The following is a 16971-nucleotide window of genomic DNA, read 5'->3' on the forward strand; positions in this document are numbered from 1 at the left end:
AGTATTGAATGCCAGTAGAACAAATCCAACAGCACCACCTGAATTTCTGTGTTGCAAAGGAGATAACAGCTTGGTTACTGCCGGATTGTTTAGTCGTAGCTGCCCCCAGCTGGGAGAAACTTTAGTTTATTCAGGCGTGAGGGACATGAAGCGATCTAAGGGAGATGTTTTCTTCCGGGTTTTCCTTTATGTAACTGGCGGGGCCGTGTCCCGTGGCTCAGGGGCAGTGGGAGGGGTCGGGCCGAGCATGTTGTGAGGGTTTTGGGTGGGCTGATGAGGGCCAGAGGCCTCCTCTGTCCCTTCCCGGCGCGCTCCGCTCGGTTCGGCGGGTGCCGGCCCGGCCCCGGCGCGCAGGCGCGGGCGGAAGCGGCGGCGGGGCGATGCTGGCGGCCCAGGGACGCCGCGTGGCCTGCGCCGTGTCCGGCGGCGTGGACAGCGCCGTGGCAGCGCTGCTGCTGCGCCGCCGAGGTGCGGGGCTGGGGCCGGGACGGAGGGAGCGAGGGCAGCGGGGCCCTGCCCTGTCCCCGCTCGGTCCCCGCGCAGCCGGGTCTGGGCCGGCGCCTCCCCCGCTCTTGGCCGCCCCCTCGGGCCGCTGGAGCCGGGCCCAGCAGCGCGGAGAGCCGGGCCCCGCGGGGTCCGCTGAACGGGGCGGGAGATGTGACTTTGCGTCGCGTTAGGTTGCTAGAAGAGCTTGGGTTAGCTGTTACCTAGAGAAAAAGCATAGCTATACACTAACCGTGCTATAAAGCGTGGCACAGGACTGCTCACATCTTCGGTAATATGCAGTAACTAAAGGCATTCTTGAGAAACAGGGTTTGTGTCCAGGCTGTAAGAATTTCTGAGTCATTCTTGCCTTCATTTCATAGGCTATCAGGTGACAGGTGTGTTTATGAAGAACTGGGACCCTCTGGATGAACAGGGAGCTTGCTCCATTGACAGAGATTGTGAAGATGCTTATCGGGTGTGCCAGAAGCTTGATATCCCGTTTCACCAGGTTTCCTACGTGAAGGAGTACTGGAATGAAGTATTCAGGTAAAAACACTTTTATGATAGCTGGTCTTAAAGTATACCAGTATGTTATTGTGTTACAATGAAAAGTAAGAATGGAGAGATAATGAGCAAGGGCAATTCATTGCAGTTTTATCAATGCTAAGAAAAATCCTTGAAGTCTGTTAAATATCGAGGAATTATTTTTTTCTCTCATTTGTATTTAAGGTCAGAATTTTATTTTAGTTTTAATATGTTATTTTTTTTAGTGGGAGATTTCTCCTTGTGTGAGTGCGTAGAAATTGCTTTATTGCAGCTTATTTCTTCAGCTACTGATGCACTGGCCCAACCTTACTGCAACTTCAAAAAAATTATTTAATGTGGTACTGTTACTATCTGTGTGTGTAACTTACAAAGTGCATTTTACATAATGTGTGCTGAATCCAGTTTAGCACAAAATGATTGTGATCTTGACTTGCTTCTTTCAACTTACAACAAATCTGAAGCTGTTCTCTAAAGAGGGTGCTCAGATTTTCTATGAATTTGTTGCACTTTAAGGGAAGTTCTACATAGGAAGAGCTGAGAGATTTTCTTGGAAGGTAGGTCGAGAAGGGGCACGTTGGTATAACAGCATAAAAGTACATAAAAATTGTTCCCTGATCTTCATCATCCCCCTTTAAGTAGTGCTGTTACTACCTTACATGAAACTGAGGAATAATCTGGTCATGCTATTTGTACTGCATGTTGAAATGACATCAAGCTGAGCACCAAACTTTTGGACAGTCTGTGAAGAAAACTGCAAAACAGCTCTTTTCTAGGAAAGTTCATTTTTCCCTTTTTGGTGTGAGAGAATGAGTAAGAGCTACAAAACTCCTTGGGGTTTATTAGTACAGTGTTTCCTAACATTCTTTTACAAGTGTCTTGGTTTGTTTCAGAACCCATTTTTCTTTACTGTTATCACTGATCTTAAATTTACTCCTCCTCTGGATCTTTATCTTTAAAGAGTTATTCACATAAAACACGTTTTATCACGAGAACTGTTCCAGGTCTTGTATTTCCCATGGTTTGTGCAAAGCCTGTTTCAGTTCTTTCTGTCAGAGATATAGACACCCTTCATTGCCCTTTCTCTGGTTCTGTGCTTTACTAGAAGGTCTGAATTGAGGTTGGCTTTCTGGTGACTCCTTTATAGAACTCCTAAGGTACCATAGGAGTACAATGTGATCCAGCAAGAGGGAGGCAGCTCTGGGTAGACCCAGGTGATTTAAGAATTCAGAACTTTTAGGAAGGAGTTAGAGAAAATAAGAGATATATTGCTTTATTTTCTGTTTTTTAATGTAGTGTCACATGGTAAGGAAAAAGCAATTGATTCTGTTTCAGATGGAGAAAAGTAAAACCAGTGCACTTGGGAGAAAAACTTCCAAACATTGGATTTTTGAACATTAAAGTCTAATGGGTATTTTATTTCTAACATAAAATGTTTACAGTGACTGTGTCTTCTCATATTTAAGCATTGTCCAGTTTCTGATAGTATTATGTATATTAATGATTCTGATAGACATTTGGGTCTTTATTTTATAGTGACCTCTTAAAAGAGTATGAATTGGGAAGGACGCCTAATCCTGATATTTTGTGTAACAAGCACATCAAATTCAACTATTTTCTGCATTATGCTATGGATAACCTTGGTAAGGCATTTTCAAGTGTGTCAGTACAGAGTGTATGCCATGGAAATGCTTAAAGGAAACAAACTCTTTAAAAGGTGGGAAAATACATGAGTTCATGTGCATGCCTAACTCATATCTCTGTAGCAGTGTGTCAATAATTGCAAAGAATTTTATTTTAGGATTGCTTTTACATAAAGAAACATGGAATGGTTCAGGTTGGGAGGGACCTTTAAAGGTCATCTGGTCCAGCTCCCCTGCCCTGGGCAGGGATGTCTTACGCTAGATTAGGTTGCTCTAATAGATTAGGTTGCTCTGTAGGAACAGATTTATTTCAGGGACATGCATTGACCTGACTGTTAAGTTTTACATTCTTAGGTGGTCCCTAAAGTACAAAAGCACAAGTGCTGGCATGCTGGTGAATAGTTAGCATTATTTAAATAGCAGGAGTATAATTATTGGCAGTATAAGACTTCTCTATATGTTTTCTCCTTTCATTGCTTTCTGTTTTTCTTACTGTATGTTTGCAATTGTGTTTGGAACTGTGGATTTCAGGTTTGAGCCTTTATGTTATGTTTGATTTTTCTTCCCTTAATAGGAGCAGATGCAATTGCTACTGGGCATTATGCCAGGACCTCACTGGAGGATGAGGAAGTGTTTCAACAGAAATATACTAAAAGACCACAGAAGCTTTTCAGAAACCGTTTTGAAGTTAGAAATAGTAAGTTGTATCTTCATTTCATGTTTTGTCCTACATATGAAAGAAATTTAAACTATATTTGGTGTCACAGAATCAGGGATGTTTTTGGCCTTACACACAATGATTACCAATTAAGCCCCAGCCTTTGTAGATGGTTGGTTGTACTAAACAAGGTATTTACATTAATGAAAATGACCCTGACTTTTCAAGCATTAAATTTCCTTGTTTTATGAGTCAGATGAATGTCTCCCATATATGGTGAGAAGCAGGCTATACCCAAAGGGAAAGAAACTTGTAAACTAAAGCTATGCAAAGCTACCACAGTCATGATTTTACATTACAGATTCCCTGCTTCCATTTGTCCACCCCTGAACTTAAAGGGACTTATTTGTTTCTTTGTTTTAATTTTACTTCTGGAAAGTTGCAATGGCCTCAGCTGGACCTATGGTCTATACATGTGAGAGGCTCTGATTTACAGAAGTTGTGTTTTGTGATGGGCTTCCTTGTCCCATGACTGAGATTTTGTATCACCAGTTGTGGCTGAACTATTGGCTTGTAGTTAGTGTTTGAGTCAAGGAAGACATAAAGTAGTGTTTGTACAACAGCAGAGCTATTTACTTTAAAAGAGAGGGGGCAGAACATGATTGAAAAACTGGACCAATTTTATTTCATCTGGATAATTAGAAGATTTAATCTATTTTAAAAGAAAAAATACTAATCTCTGAGCATTGGTAATAACTCCTCTGATTGCTCAAATAATTGATTTCTAGTAGGGTGCTTTCAGGGCAAAACAGTATCTTTCTGAAGAACAGTATATGCCAAAGTATTTGAATCTTCATTCTCTCCTTCAGAGGAAATGTGAAAGTTGTTTTTTGTTTTTGTGCTGGTCAATGTCCTTGCCAGTGACACATGCACTATTGATATAGATGAGGCAGTGTAAGTCTTTGTAAGATTCTGCAGAGTATGAAACCAGTATCTTCTAGATCTTTTTAGTGATGAGAAAATATCCAAGTGTTTTTGTTAGATCTTGAAAAGTATGTAAAAGACTATCTCTAACATGCATTTGAAAATAATAAATCAGAAACATTGATTGTCAAACAAAATGTTAAAGCAATTTGAACTATTAACAGTAATTATGTTGAGATGTTTTATGTGTTTCACTTTGCAGCTGTGAAACTCCTTCAAGGGGCTGACCTCTTTAAGGACCAGACTTTCTTTCTAAGTCAGATTTCACAGGAAGCTTTAAGGAAAACCATCTTCCCTTTAGGGGATTTAACAAAAAGTTTTGTTAAGAAGATAGCAGCAGAACATGACCTTCATCATGTGCTAAAGAAAAAAGAGGCATGGTAACACTTAACACTGTTTTGATTTATATTTCTCCATAAAACAACTTTACAGAACTTTGTAACTTCAACCTGTGACAACCTGTCCGTTTCTGATAGAAAAGAATAATATAATAGGTTGGGAGGCATTTCTCTTAGCTGGCTACTTCCTTAAAAGTACTTTTAGGAGCTTGTGGTTAGTTGTGTATTTTGTCAGAAGAACTAAGATGAAGGTGAATGTGTAGGATGCTATGAGCCTAAAGGAAAGCATCCTCTATCACAGCAAGGGGGAAATCTTTGTTCTTTATTCTCCATAACTTTTAAGAGCTTCCTCACTTAAAACTAGTTCTCAGTATGTCTTTAAAAATTGGATCATACTGTTTTTCCACAGTTACTCTTTAAAAAAAAGAAAAAAAGTTACATTTCTCTGAGAATTAAGGCTTCATGAGTTGATCTTAAAATCTGTAATGCAGGCAGTCGTGGCTACAGCTGCTGCCTTGGTTGGTTTTCATGCTTATATTCAACGTCAGTAAATGGCTGTTTGAAGAACGTCAGCAGTAACTGGAAGGAAAAGAAAAGCCTATTTGGTTCTGAAAGTGGTTTTTTCCAAGAGATGGACCATCACTATCATTTTGTTGCTTTTGTACTTTAATATGAAATACATTGTTTTTAATATACATACAATCTAGTCACCAAGGTTAATGTATTTATTGAACAGATGTTCTACTTCCTATTATCCCTCTTAATTCTATGCTTACAACTCTCACTAATTCTCTATAAAATTAGGTTACCTATGTTGCAGCATATGTTATGGATTTGCTTATGAAATGCCTAAGATAGTTTGGGATACATAGGAAGAAAAAAAATCTTGGACAGATCATTAATAGACATTATTTCAAATATTTTTCTCTGCTTTTGTATTCAATTCCATGTTCCTTTTTCAGAGTATGGGGGTCTGTTTCATTGGTGAAAGAAACTTCGAAAAATTCCTTCTTGAGGTGAGCAACACTAAATCTCTGACAATCTTTGTTCCGTTTTGATGTTCAGTTTTTAAAACACTGTCTACAGAAGAATCTCTATCAGCTTGTGGCCCGCTGTAAGTAGCAGTGTCCTACCTCCCTTTGCAGTCACAAGCCTAGTTAGAAGCTGACTCCCACATCCTGTAGGAAGTATCTTGCCCCTCTTCCAAATGTCACTCATTTTCTGGAGCAAAAGAAGTGAATATGCACTCCTGTGCCTGCCAGGCTCTGACAAATAGCTGGTATGTGAGAGGGACAGAGTGCTGGATCCTGCTGTCTCCTGACATACATGAGGATAGGGGAGGTGAAGCCTAGAATTGCTGCTCATAGGGACTGCCCTTTCTGCTTTACTCTGAGAGCAGTGTCAAGGACGAGTCAGTAAGCTGCTTGGGCAGAGTTTGCTTCTTGAAGAGTTATTTTTCAGCTTTGAGAGTTTGTAGTGACAGAATCTGAAATATACTATGAGGTTTTCTTGGGCTGTCTTGTGACTTACCTCTTCCTCTTTTTTAGTATTTGGAACCTCAGCCAGGTAACTTTGTTTCCATAGAAGATAAGAAGGTGATGGGAAGACACAAAGGTAATTTGCTAAACCCACCTTAATAACTTACTTTTAGATAAATGAACAGTATTTTGGGAAATTCCAAAGGAGTCTATAGGTTTTACCCAGTTGTTAAACCATGGAAAACTTGCTGTAGACAATAGTAGAACCTTGAACTACAACTAATTCTTGGTTATTTATTCTGGAATGCAAGAAAGTAAATAAGTTTTAGGGTTACTCTGTTGGTACTAAGTAGTTGTTATTTTAATACCAAGAGACCCCTGTTCACTTAATTCCTTCAAAATGACTAGACCCCTGTTCACTTAATTCCTTCAAAATGACTGTGCTTCAGTTCCATATTCTTTAGGACATAAAGTTTGCAGAAGAAAATGCACCTCAGTGATGCATAGCAGGACATCATCAAATATGGGCACCTTAACTTTTCCTTTTCTCTGTGTGTTCTTCCTGTGCTGTCCTCAGTTCAAGCTGCCAGAAGAGAGTTCCTCTCCCAAGTAATTTATGATCATAGATTATTATACTGGTACATAAAAGTAAGGAAGACTGGCGAGACTGAATGGTAGATAACCCACACAAATTGAAACTGAAATAAGTAAATGTATGTCTTTTGTAAGACTTAAGAATGCCACAGTTGAAATGGATTAATGTGTAATCTTTAGTTTGCATTTCAGGTACAGATGAAATTTCAAGTAGATGTTAGTTTAGTTTGTGGCTGGCCCTCTTCTCTAAACCTGCTTGGTTTGTTATTCTTTGTTTAGCAATAAAGTTTGGGCAAATTATTTTAATGTGTTCTTCTGAAAGGAAAAGATGAAAAGTTGCTAGCATCATTCCATTTTCATATTTCTTTAGGTTGGTTCCTGTTCACAATAGGCCAGAGGGCTCGACTGGCAGGCCTCAAGGATGCTTGGTTTGTTGTAGACAAAGATGTCAGCACTGGAGATGTCTTTGTGGTGAGTTAATTAACACTGGGTTTGCAAATGACTAATGCATGCATTTTGTGACTGCTGCAGTATGGAACATGAGCCTAACCTGGGCAGAATTCTTGGCTCTCTTCTTGGGGGAAACAAGAACCAACTAGTGTAGCATCAGCAGATGTGAAACATCTTTTCCAAACAGGCTTTTCATGAGCACCAGATTGTTTTAGATTTTGGCACAGAGCTTTTCCAAGCTAAGAGCAAATACTGAAAAGAATCAGCCAATCTCTGAGCTCTCATTTTCTACTCTAAAACATGAGAATTTTACCTTAGTTATTATGTGTGGTTTATAAATTGTGTATTACCTTGGTTTATGATTTATTGCTGCTTTGTTTTTCTAGTAAAAGAACGAGGAGCCAGTGACACAGTTTTATAATTTTGAAAACTGAGGCAGAATATATATGATAAATAATAGCTAATCATATGAGGGGATGCAGAGTTCTGCAGCTTGCTGACATTGATAATATTTCTTCCTCTTAATGCAGTTGTTAGGCTTCCTGGATACTGATGTGATTATAATGAGGTGTTCTGCTGCTTGATGATGTGCCAGTGCAGGGAACCATAATCAAATGACAATGAGTAGAAACAGACAGGAGCACTAAAAAAAAATTTTATGTCCTGCAGTGAGTTTGTCAAAGGCAATGCCTTTGCTGGGGAGGTGTTCATTTGGGAAGTTGGAGAAGGTGGAGGTAGCATAAAAAATGTCAGATTTCTGAACTCAGCCTGAAGAAGGCAGAAATGCAAATGGAGGGAAAAGCATACAAGAAGAGAGATAGGACTCTGAAAAGTAGAAGACTGACAAATCATTTAGGCTTTCTTTAGAATATTTTAAGTGCTATTGAAAAAAAAGTGTTTGCTTTCTTGCTCATATTGCCTTCATGTTGCTATGGCTTGATGCTTCTTCAGTATTCCATGCTTCACTTTACAAGTTACATGCTCTTTGGCAAAAACATCAGCAGTAAATAAACGTATTTTAAGGCACCATCAGGAGATCACCCTGCTCTGTACAGAGACCTCCTGCGGACAAACCGAGTGCACTGGATAGCAGAGGAACCTCCAGCAGAGCTCGTTAGAGAGAAGATGATGGAATGTCATTTCAGATTTCGGCACCAGATGGCACTGGGTAGTCAAGCTTTGTTTTTCTTTTGTCTTACTCTCGTGAAACTCTGGTATTGTGTTCGTGTAGTTCTGCAGTAATAGTGGATAGGTTTTGGCCTGGCCTTCCTGTTTCTGCAGTCTTACAAAACAATTCTGTGCAGTAGTATCTTGCCTTAGATCTGTTTAGCCTTAGATCTGTTTAGTGTCTTCTCTAACATGAATATAATGGCTAATATAATGGTGTTGGATCATTTTCCACTCTAGTGCCTTGTGTCCTGACTCTAAACCAAGACGGGAGTGTGTGGGTAACACTAGTGAAGCCAGCAAGAGCTATCACACCTGGACAGGTAAGTTACTAGAAGTAGTTTTCCTTCTATTTTTGTGTTTTACCTTATCTGGGTAACCAAACAGTAGGTTTTTTATTAGTTGGAGCAATGTGATTAATTTATTTGCATGTGCGAATGGTTAGCTCTGTTGTTTCTAGTTCTAATGATCTGTTGTTATCTGTATAGTCTTAAGAAACTTGCTTACAAATTTTAGAAATACATGGAAGCATCTCTGGTAATCAGTTGTATATGCAGAAATGGAAGCTGTTGTTGTTTGCAGGAAATAGATTTTAAAAGGCATTAATTTGGGAATTGCCTGCTTAATATGGGTTTAGCGTTCAAACCTGTTTAGTGAGACTGGTGAATTCCATTGTCCTGAACAGAGCTGAGAAGAGGTACTGTACCTAAAAGGGATGCCTTTTAACATTGCCAATATAAAGATACTCCATCACATTCCAGCACACTGGCTCTCAAGCATTCCCTGCATCCCTTCTCCCAGCATATGTTCTACCCACCCTTCCTGTACTTGGGGGCCTGTGAGACACATCAGGAGGGAAATTACCTGAGAACTGAGAACTGTTTGTAGTGGAGAGAAGCTGAGAGGAAACCAGACAGAGCTCAGGAGATGCTCCTGAGTGCCAGGAGCTGCTGAGCCTATAACCAGGCTCTGTAGTGCCAGGGAGTGAGACAAGGCAGGAGGTCTGGGCTCCCCTCTCCTGCAGGAACCTGCTGAGCAGGGAGCTCCAGTTGCCTCCAGACTATGGTCTGCTGCCATAGTCCTTGGTCACCTTCTTGTGTTTACAAGTGCCACCGTAGGCTGGGCACAGTTTTCTGGGGAAGGTCCAGTGAAGATGCAGATGATGTTATGTATGTCATCCCCCTTGGAAAGAAAACTTTCCAGCACAATCCATTCCACCTCAGTAACTGAAGAGCTTTGTGATAGCCTTGTAGAAGTTCATGATGAAATTTCCACCAACATGTTTATAAATTTACACTCATGTGAGCCTACAAATCCTCTATAATTTGGGGTTTTTTGTTCGTTTTGGGTTTTTAAGATTTAGACAGAACTGATATAAATTGCTGTCCAGCAGGTTTTGCACAGTTTCTCTGAAGTTTCTCACCATGTTTTCTGCAGCTGCTAAAAAGACTCTGTGTTTATCTCCTAGTTTGCTGTGTTCTACAAGGGAGATGAGTGCCTGGGCAGTGGGAAGATCCTGAGGATGGGTCCATCTGTGTATACCTTGCAACAGGGCAAAAACCGAGAGGAGAGTCCAAAGAAAGAAGAGATTGACAAAATAGAACCAGCAACATAACACTTATTGAAGGACTTCGGAGAATTTGCTGCCTGAGAACAATAAAAGCTATAATAAATGTGGTTCTTAAGGCCAGTTAACCAGAGAGTCCCATGTCTTGGCTGTTAGCCCTGAAGGAGTTTAAAACTAAAGCCAGTCTGGTGCAATTTTGTTGGACTGTATGGTGCTGTTTATATTAATCCATATCAAGGGGTGTCCTGAAGTGTTCTGTAATAGTAGTTACACATACAAGAATTTTAATACAAAAATCATGTCTGAAACAATAAATTTATCTCTTATGCATAAATGAAATGTTTTTTTTCCCTTACTTAAAGGTATCTGTCCCCAGTAAAGTACATAGTTATTTTACACTAAATGTATGTTTGTGCTTTGAACTCTGGAAGAAGAATGAATGATGTTTAAGTTCAGCAGTTTATAAAACACACCAGTGATGCAGGGAAGTGATGTGCCATTCCCAGCTTCAGCACCAGGAGGCACCAGGGCATCAAGGTCATCCCTCCCAGCCGTGGGCAACATTGTAGGGAGATGGTGGCAATTAGCACATCCGTAATTGTGAGTTTCTCCCTTTTGTGTTAGATTTTTGCTGAGCCCAATCCATTGGAAGAATTGCCCCTCGTGGGTTTGCTCAGGGCAGGGATAAAGCTGCCCGGGCATGTCAGCACAGCCGTGGGCTGCCTGAGAAGCAGCACCTTTTGGAGCCAGACTCTCACTGGGGCTGGGCACAGACCATGGTACAGGTCAGGCCGGTGACGGCCCTGGCAGCAGGGAAAACACACACTTAGGTCAGAGTTCAGGTCCTGCCTGCCCTCTTTCCCCTGTGCCACACTGTGCCAGTCATCTGTTTCCTGGTCACTCAAATTTCATCTGGTTCTTGAATGGGTAGAAGTAAAAGGGAGATTTTTATTTTATTTTTTTTTCTCTTGAGAACTAGTAACAGATTCTTACACTTCTTTGAATATGTGAGGGTTCTGATGAACGCTGACTTTTGGGGTTTTTCTTTTCTAAAATGTCTTGCTTTTTACTGCAGGCATAGTACCAGATACAGAAACTTGAGAATGCAAAAAGTGAATGGAGTCCTCATTCTGTGTAGGTTTACAGCATACAGAGTAACTTCTTCAATGCAAAAGAGTTCCCAACTCATTCTGGAAGCTTAAGGTCCTAGAAACAAGGAAATACATGGACAGATACCCCTTCAACAGACTCTACCTGGAGAAATTAAATTTTTTCATGTGGCTGCCCTGCTCTGGACTTTGATAATTCAGTTGAATTTCCCATTCAACAGCACCATCTTTTGAGGAGGCTCCCAGGAAAATACCAGTCTTGTAATTACAGCATATCGTCCCTGTGGTGAAAAGCAGCAGCAGACTTACTTCCAGTAAGAAGATTCGTCAAGAGAAAAGTGACCTGACTGCTCTGTCCTGGATTTCTCTGGAAGTGCTGTTGGGGCTCATGACAGAAATTCCTCTGGTGCTTTGCATTCTTGCAGGGCTCCTGAGTTTGTGTCTCTGGGGTTGCCTGAGCTGGATGTAGTCTGCAAACCACGTTGGTGGCAGTTCTGGCTGGCAGATGGGACATCTGGGTTGCATCAAAAGACTTCAAGTTGGACTCCTAGACAAATGGTGAATTCTTCCTTTACTCTGAGAATGTCCCCAGGGAGAAAGGAGACTCAAGATGTATGTAGCACTGACTTGGTGGAAGCCAGCTCATGCCTCTGTGCATCCAGTTCTCTTTATTTCAATGAAATTTGATCAGAGCAGAAACAGGAAGTTCAGCCACGTCCTTGGGAGCAGGGAGGATGCCCCATGTGCTCCTCTTCCCTGTGGCAGGTACTGTAGAGATTTCCTCTGCCTCCCAGTCTGCTGTGCTCTGCAGGGCTGATGAATACCAGCACAGCAGGAAAATCCTGGGCTGTGCCCACTTCTCAGTGCAACACAGGAGGAGAGACTGAGTAAAAACCAGTGATGGAACATTCTTCTCTCATTTGAAGGACTTCAGTGAAATTTACATTTTAAAAAGGGTAGCACAGATCTCTGGAAATCTGTCTGTCTCAAAGGCTATGTCCCCAGCCCTGCTGCGGCTCCTGCTTGGTGGCAAAGCAAACTCAGCTGGTCTAGTATGGTCTCATTACACTGGATGAGGCTTTGTATGAAACTATAAACATCAAAGAAGGATGGACTGGAAACATAAAATGGACTGGTGTGCAAAAATAAGATAACTAGCCATGAAGCATCTGGTGGATTTCAGACTTGTGCTGGATTAAAGGTAGTTTTTATTTTAATCTATTTACTTAACTGCTCTTCACAGATTTTTATCTCTCCTCTCTGGGAGTACATGAAGGACTCTATAGGCCATGTCACACCAACAGCTCCATGGTTAGCAAATTTGCTATATGTAGTAAAACAGTGTGATAAATCTATTGCAAGTTTGAAAGGTTTCAAGTGTGGCTTTTAAGCCGAGAATCACTCTATGTACCATTAGTAGTCATTCATATAGTAACACCTTTAGAAATAAATCAGAATAATCTACACTGGGTTTAAATATTAAATGTGTTTTATGGTATGAGATTGTTACACAGTTAGTTTTGCACCTACATTTTTGGGGTGAAGGAGACACAGCACAAGAGGAATCTATGAACTGATTAGTAGCCAGGTGTTGAGCCTTACTTAAGACACAACCATTTCATGGAGCAGAGACTGTCCTCATGTGTCTCCTCTGCAGCGCAATGCAACAGCAGTGCTTGAACTCCAGAGTAAGCAGGGGAACTCAATACTGAGACTGATGAGTTTTAAGGTGGCTCCTGCAAGCTGCCTTCTTTCTGAGGCCAGAGGAGAGCATCACTGATGAGTCAGGATAAACATGTAAATACTGTCTAAGCACAATAGATTGATCCTGGGAATTAGAGCAGGCAGCTCTGCTCCGGTGCTTCTTGCCACAACTGTCCAACCCTTTAATTACAATGGACTTCCTGTAGCTAATGCTGCTGTCCTGAGCCCTGCCATGAAAAGCCAGCCCAGCGGAGGCCAGGGTGAACCTCCCGCGTTAAACCTCCTAAGAGGCATGTTTAACACAGATGGAGCCTGCAGAAAATCCCAAGGGATGCTGGTGTGTCTGTGTATCACCACAGAGGCAAACTGAACACTCTGCAAGAAACAGGAGCACTTTGTTACCGGTTTGCTCCAGCAAAGGAACAGCCTTGACAGAAGCCCCTTCGGGTTTACCTCTGTCACGATGGCGCTGGCTCTGCCACAGATTTGCCCACAGGGAAGCGATGCAGAGGATGCTTGAGGCCCTGTCCTGTCACTGAGTGAACAAGAAAGAAAATACACAAGCTGCTTTTGGGTTGTGTTTGGCATAACCTAGATAAGATCAGCCAGGAAAATGTTTTTCCTTGGACAAGCCAGTGGAGAAAGCCGTGTCAGGAGGGTTTTGATGGCAGCTTGGTCCCTCCTGACCACCTGCTCACACCCATTCATTTGGCCATTTTGTGCCAGCAGTGTGAACCCTAACCCCTAAAGCCCCTGAGCCAACTGGGCTTTTCCCTGATCCTTTCCATCCCTGAAACCTGTGCAGCTGTAAGTGGAGGAGTTGACCATTCTAGGCGTTTCTGCTTGTTTGATTCAAGACATAAAGATGTAATAAAAGGTATTGATTTTTCTCAAAATCAATGCCTGATTTACTGTTTCCCCTGGAAACTTGTTCACTTACCACAGCAGCTGCTGCTTTGTATGGGATTCAGTGGGATGTTCCTAACCTGAAGGGAATGAATCATTCACAAAGACCCTCTGCTTCAGCTGCCCTGTTTATACATGCGCAGGACTTCCCATGCTCACTGTTTCCTTGAGTGTATGAATACCTAACAAAAACACAGACCCAAATCTACATTCTCCAGTTGGAAAGCACAGGCTGAACAAGCAAACAAGATCATTCAAGATGAACTTCTGAAGAGCTTCCATCTAATGACCAAAAGCAGGAGGTTTTCCTACACACTAGCCCAAGGGGTTGGTGGTTCTGCAAACTTACATTTCTGGGGCGGAAAAGCCCCAGCCTGTAAGAAACTAACACAGAGAACCACCCAACTGGTTGCACTAGAATTATTTTAATGATGAGAGTGGCAGCACCTGGAAAGCCAGAGCTCATTTCTGTTTCCTGGGTGCATCTCATGTAAAGTGATGACTTTGTTGGGGTCAGGAGGGGCTCCAGAAGTCAGGGCATGCTGGGAAGAGCAGCCCCATGTTTTGGCTGGGGATGGCCCTGGGACACATGGCAGCTGTCAGAGACAGGGCACCTCTCACCTTAAGCACAGCTCTCTCCCTGAGAGAGAGAGAGAGAGCTGCTCCAACTCTGCAGTGTCTCCTGACCCAGTGCAGAGGCTGGGCTCTCACAGCATCTCCATGAAGCATCAGTCTGCAGGGAAATCAGTCTGTGTCTCCCTTCAAATAAAGGCAATATGTTCAGGCTGTGCAAAACTTGAATGTGAAGGAGTGGATATTTTATTCAGAAGTATATTTGAGCAGAGGGATGGCAGCAGCAGATGTCTGAGCAAGGCAGAAGGGAACACACCAGCACAGTACAGAGCTCTGGGGGGCTCCTGGGGGCACCTACAAATGCTTTCAAGTATTTAGAAGACAGTCATGAATTAACATGGTCCCTTAGCCACACACACTTCAGATTAATCTGATTTTCTTTAATACAATGCCCGGCACAGTGGATAAAGGAGTGGCAGCAGCAGATGGAACATGTCTTCAGTTAATGGTTTGACACTGCCCCACACTCTATTCCCACACACAAAACACTGTCAGTGCAGCTGATGTTAATCAATATAAGGAAGGTGCAAAACTTGCTTGGCAAGAAGAGATGTGCTACAAAAACCCTCTTGGGCTCGGTTTTATTTGATATTTTCATTCATGGTTTGAAAAAGAAATAAAAGGTAGCCTTGTAAAGGTTGCAGATGCTGCCTCCAGGCATCCTCATGAATAGGACTAAAATCCAAAACGACTATGAGAAACTGGAGGATGGATCCAAAAATCAATAGACTAAAATGGAAAATGAGTCTACCAGAAATTGCTTCTTTTAGGGAGGAGAAGTGAGTTGCACATGTGCAAACAGGAGCATAAAGGCAGGGCAGAACCTCTGCAGAAGAGGCTGTGAGACCCAAATGCATCCCAGACTGCTCCTTGTGCTGTGGGTGGTGTTGGTGTGGACAGTGGTGATATCTCACCAGAGATGCTGGGGGTCTCCTTGGCAGGAGCATCCTCTGCAGCTGAGTGGGCTGTGTCCCTAAGCATGGCATAAGGATTCAGACAAGGGAACTCATCATCCTCAGAAATGCTATTGCAGGCTACTGGCAATTCCACCGGGATTATTGTTTAAGACTTTCAGACAGATCCCTGAGTATATTTGAATATATTTGAGTATATTGAGTTGTTGAAGGGGCTGGGACTGCTTGTGTTACTGCAGCCTTACCATGCCATGCTGCTGCCAGTGGTGCATCTCTTAAGGATTATTTTTTTTTTTTTTCTACAATTTGCTTAGGCCAAATATAATTGTAAATATTAGGACAGGAAAAGTGAATGAAATAGAGATTTTTAAAAATTAAAATCCTTTTTTTTGGGGGTGTTGGCAGGCCTACTGCTTGCATTTTGTGGACTGCTCTGGTGTATTCTCTCCCTGCCACCACCAAAAAGGCTATAATTGACCTGGAAATGGGTTGAGGAAGGATAAGAAGGAAGAGTAAAAGTTACAGCAGTGTTTCTGCACATGGAACAGTTACAGAGATCCAAGCTGCCCAGCTGGAAAGAGATTACTCAAGTGCTCTAGGACAGAGTCTGTCTCTCTCTTTGACCTGGAGAAGCTGACTGAGAGATTATTCTCACTGCTTCTTCTGCTGCAAGCAGCAAAGTTGTCCATTGTAGGGGACAGGAATGAAGCTGAAGGAAGAAACTTTTCTTGCTCCTTGTGACTGAATCTGGCAGCCCACTGTGTACTACAAGTTTAAATGAATCCAAAACGACATGAGAGATGTATGAGGGAAATATATGGGTTTCTGGAGATAAACATGACCCCTCCCTCTGGGAAGTCCTGAGCTGCAGAGAGCTGGGAGCAGGGCCACCTTGCCATGTAACGTGTGGCTGATAATCCTCTTTTCCTAAACATATGCTGTAGGTTGCTGCTGGAGACAGGATCACAGGGCTGGTCTCTCCCTTAACTAACCTGCTTATGTGAAAGCCTGAGGCTTATTTCTGCTTCTCCGCAGAATGGCAAACTAATACTTGAGAAAAAGCTCAAGTGTTCTACCAAGTAATGCACTTATACAATAAAATTTAAAAGTTTCCCTTTGGGATAATTCCTGCAATTTATTTAGTGGCAAGTTTTGGCAGAGCTGTTTCTTCAGTTTTGAAGATCTTGAAGATTTGATTTTGCTCCTCCATCAGTAGCCAGGCGCTCTCCACCTGGCTTGACACTGGCCAGTTGACACTGAGAAATACTTTTATTTCCAGATAGCTGACAAGATGTGCAGGTCACTGCTGTGTCCTGTGAGATGCATGAATGAGAACTTGTACAACAGCCTGGAAAGGACTGAGTGAGCAGGACCACGGCTTGGCCTCAGCTGGCTTGGGAGAGCCAAGGACAGAGCCCAGACCGAATGAGAAGGCCCTCTGGCTGGCTGCCACTCCCCTGGAGCTGCTCTCCCATGTCCTTTTCTAAATCTGATGCTTTCCTGGTGATCTGCTTTGCTCTGGGTTAGCAGAGGGCATTTCTCTTCCATGGAGCATTTCCCACATGCGAAAAATTCCACAGGTTTGGACTGAAATGTGACACGCTGCAGCATCCAGAGCACAGCGCCCTGGGCTGCAGGGGGGTGTGCACTGGCTGCTTGGTGCTTTACAGCCTCTGCTGCCTCGGTGAGAGATGGGTACCTGCATATTCCTGCTCCTGCTAATCCCCAGGAAATGCCACTTGGACCCTCATCATCTGTGCTGCACTTAAAAATAAACCACCAGAGGAAGAATACAAG

General features: G+C 42.4%; 1 protein-coding gene across 3 annotated transcripts; it reads left to right on the forward strand.

Moving 5' to 3' along the window:
- Positions 1–324: 324 nt before the first annotated feature.
- On the forward strand, positions 325–10242 carry TRMU (tRNA mitochondrial 2-thiouridylase). 3 transcript variants are annotated; one of them, XM_086886860.1, is made up of 11 exons: positions 325–468; positions 867–1032; positions 2566–2672; positions 3247–3369; positions 4517–4689; positions 5615–5668; positions 6200–6266; positions 7095–7195; positions 8198–8342; positions 8582–8664; positions 9810–10242. In XM_086886860.1, exons 1-11 carry the CDS (start codon positions 381–383, stop codon positions 9954–9956), a joined length of 1254 nt encoding a protein of 417 aa, XP_086742986.1. In that variant the 5' UTR covers positions 325–380; the 3' UTR covers positions 9957–10242. The 3 variants fall into 3 exon arrangements, with proteins under 3 accessions (XP_086742986.1, XP_086742987.1, XP_086742988.1); XM_086886861.1 differs by lacking the exon at positions 325–468 and adding an exon at positions 560–775; XM_086886862.1 differs by lacking the exons at positions 325–468; positions 867–1032; positions 2566–2672 and having other exon boundaries at positions 4576–4689.
- The last annotated feature ends 6729 nt before the right edge of the window (positions 10243–16971 follow it).

Source organism: Cyanistes caeruleus, chromosome 4, assembly GCF_971803275.1.
Source record: "Cyanistes caeruleus chromosome 4, bCyaCae1.hap1.1, whole genome shotgun sequence".
Lineage (NCBI taxonomy): Eukaryota > Metazoa > Chordata > Aves > Passeriformes > Paridae > Cyanistes > Cyanistes caeruleus.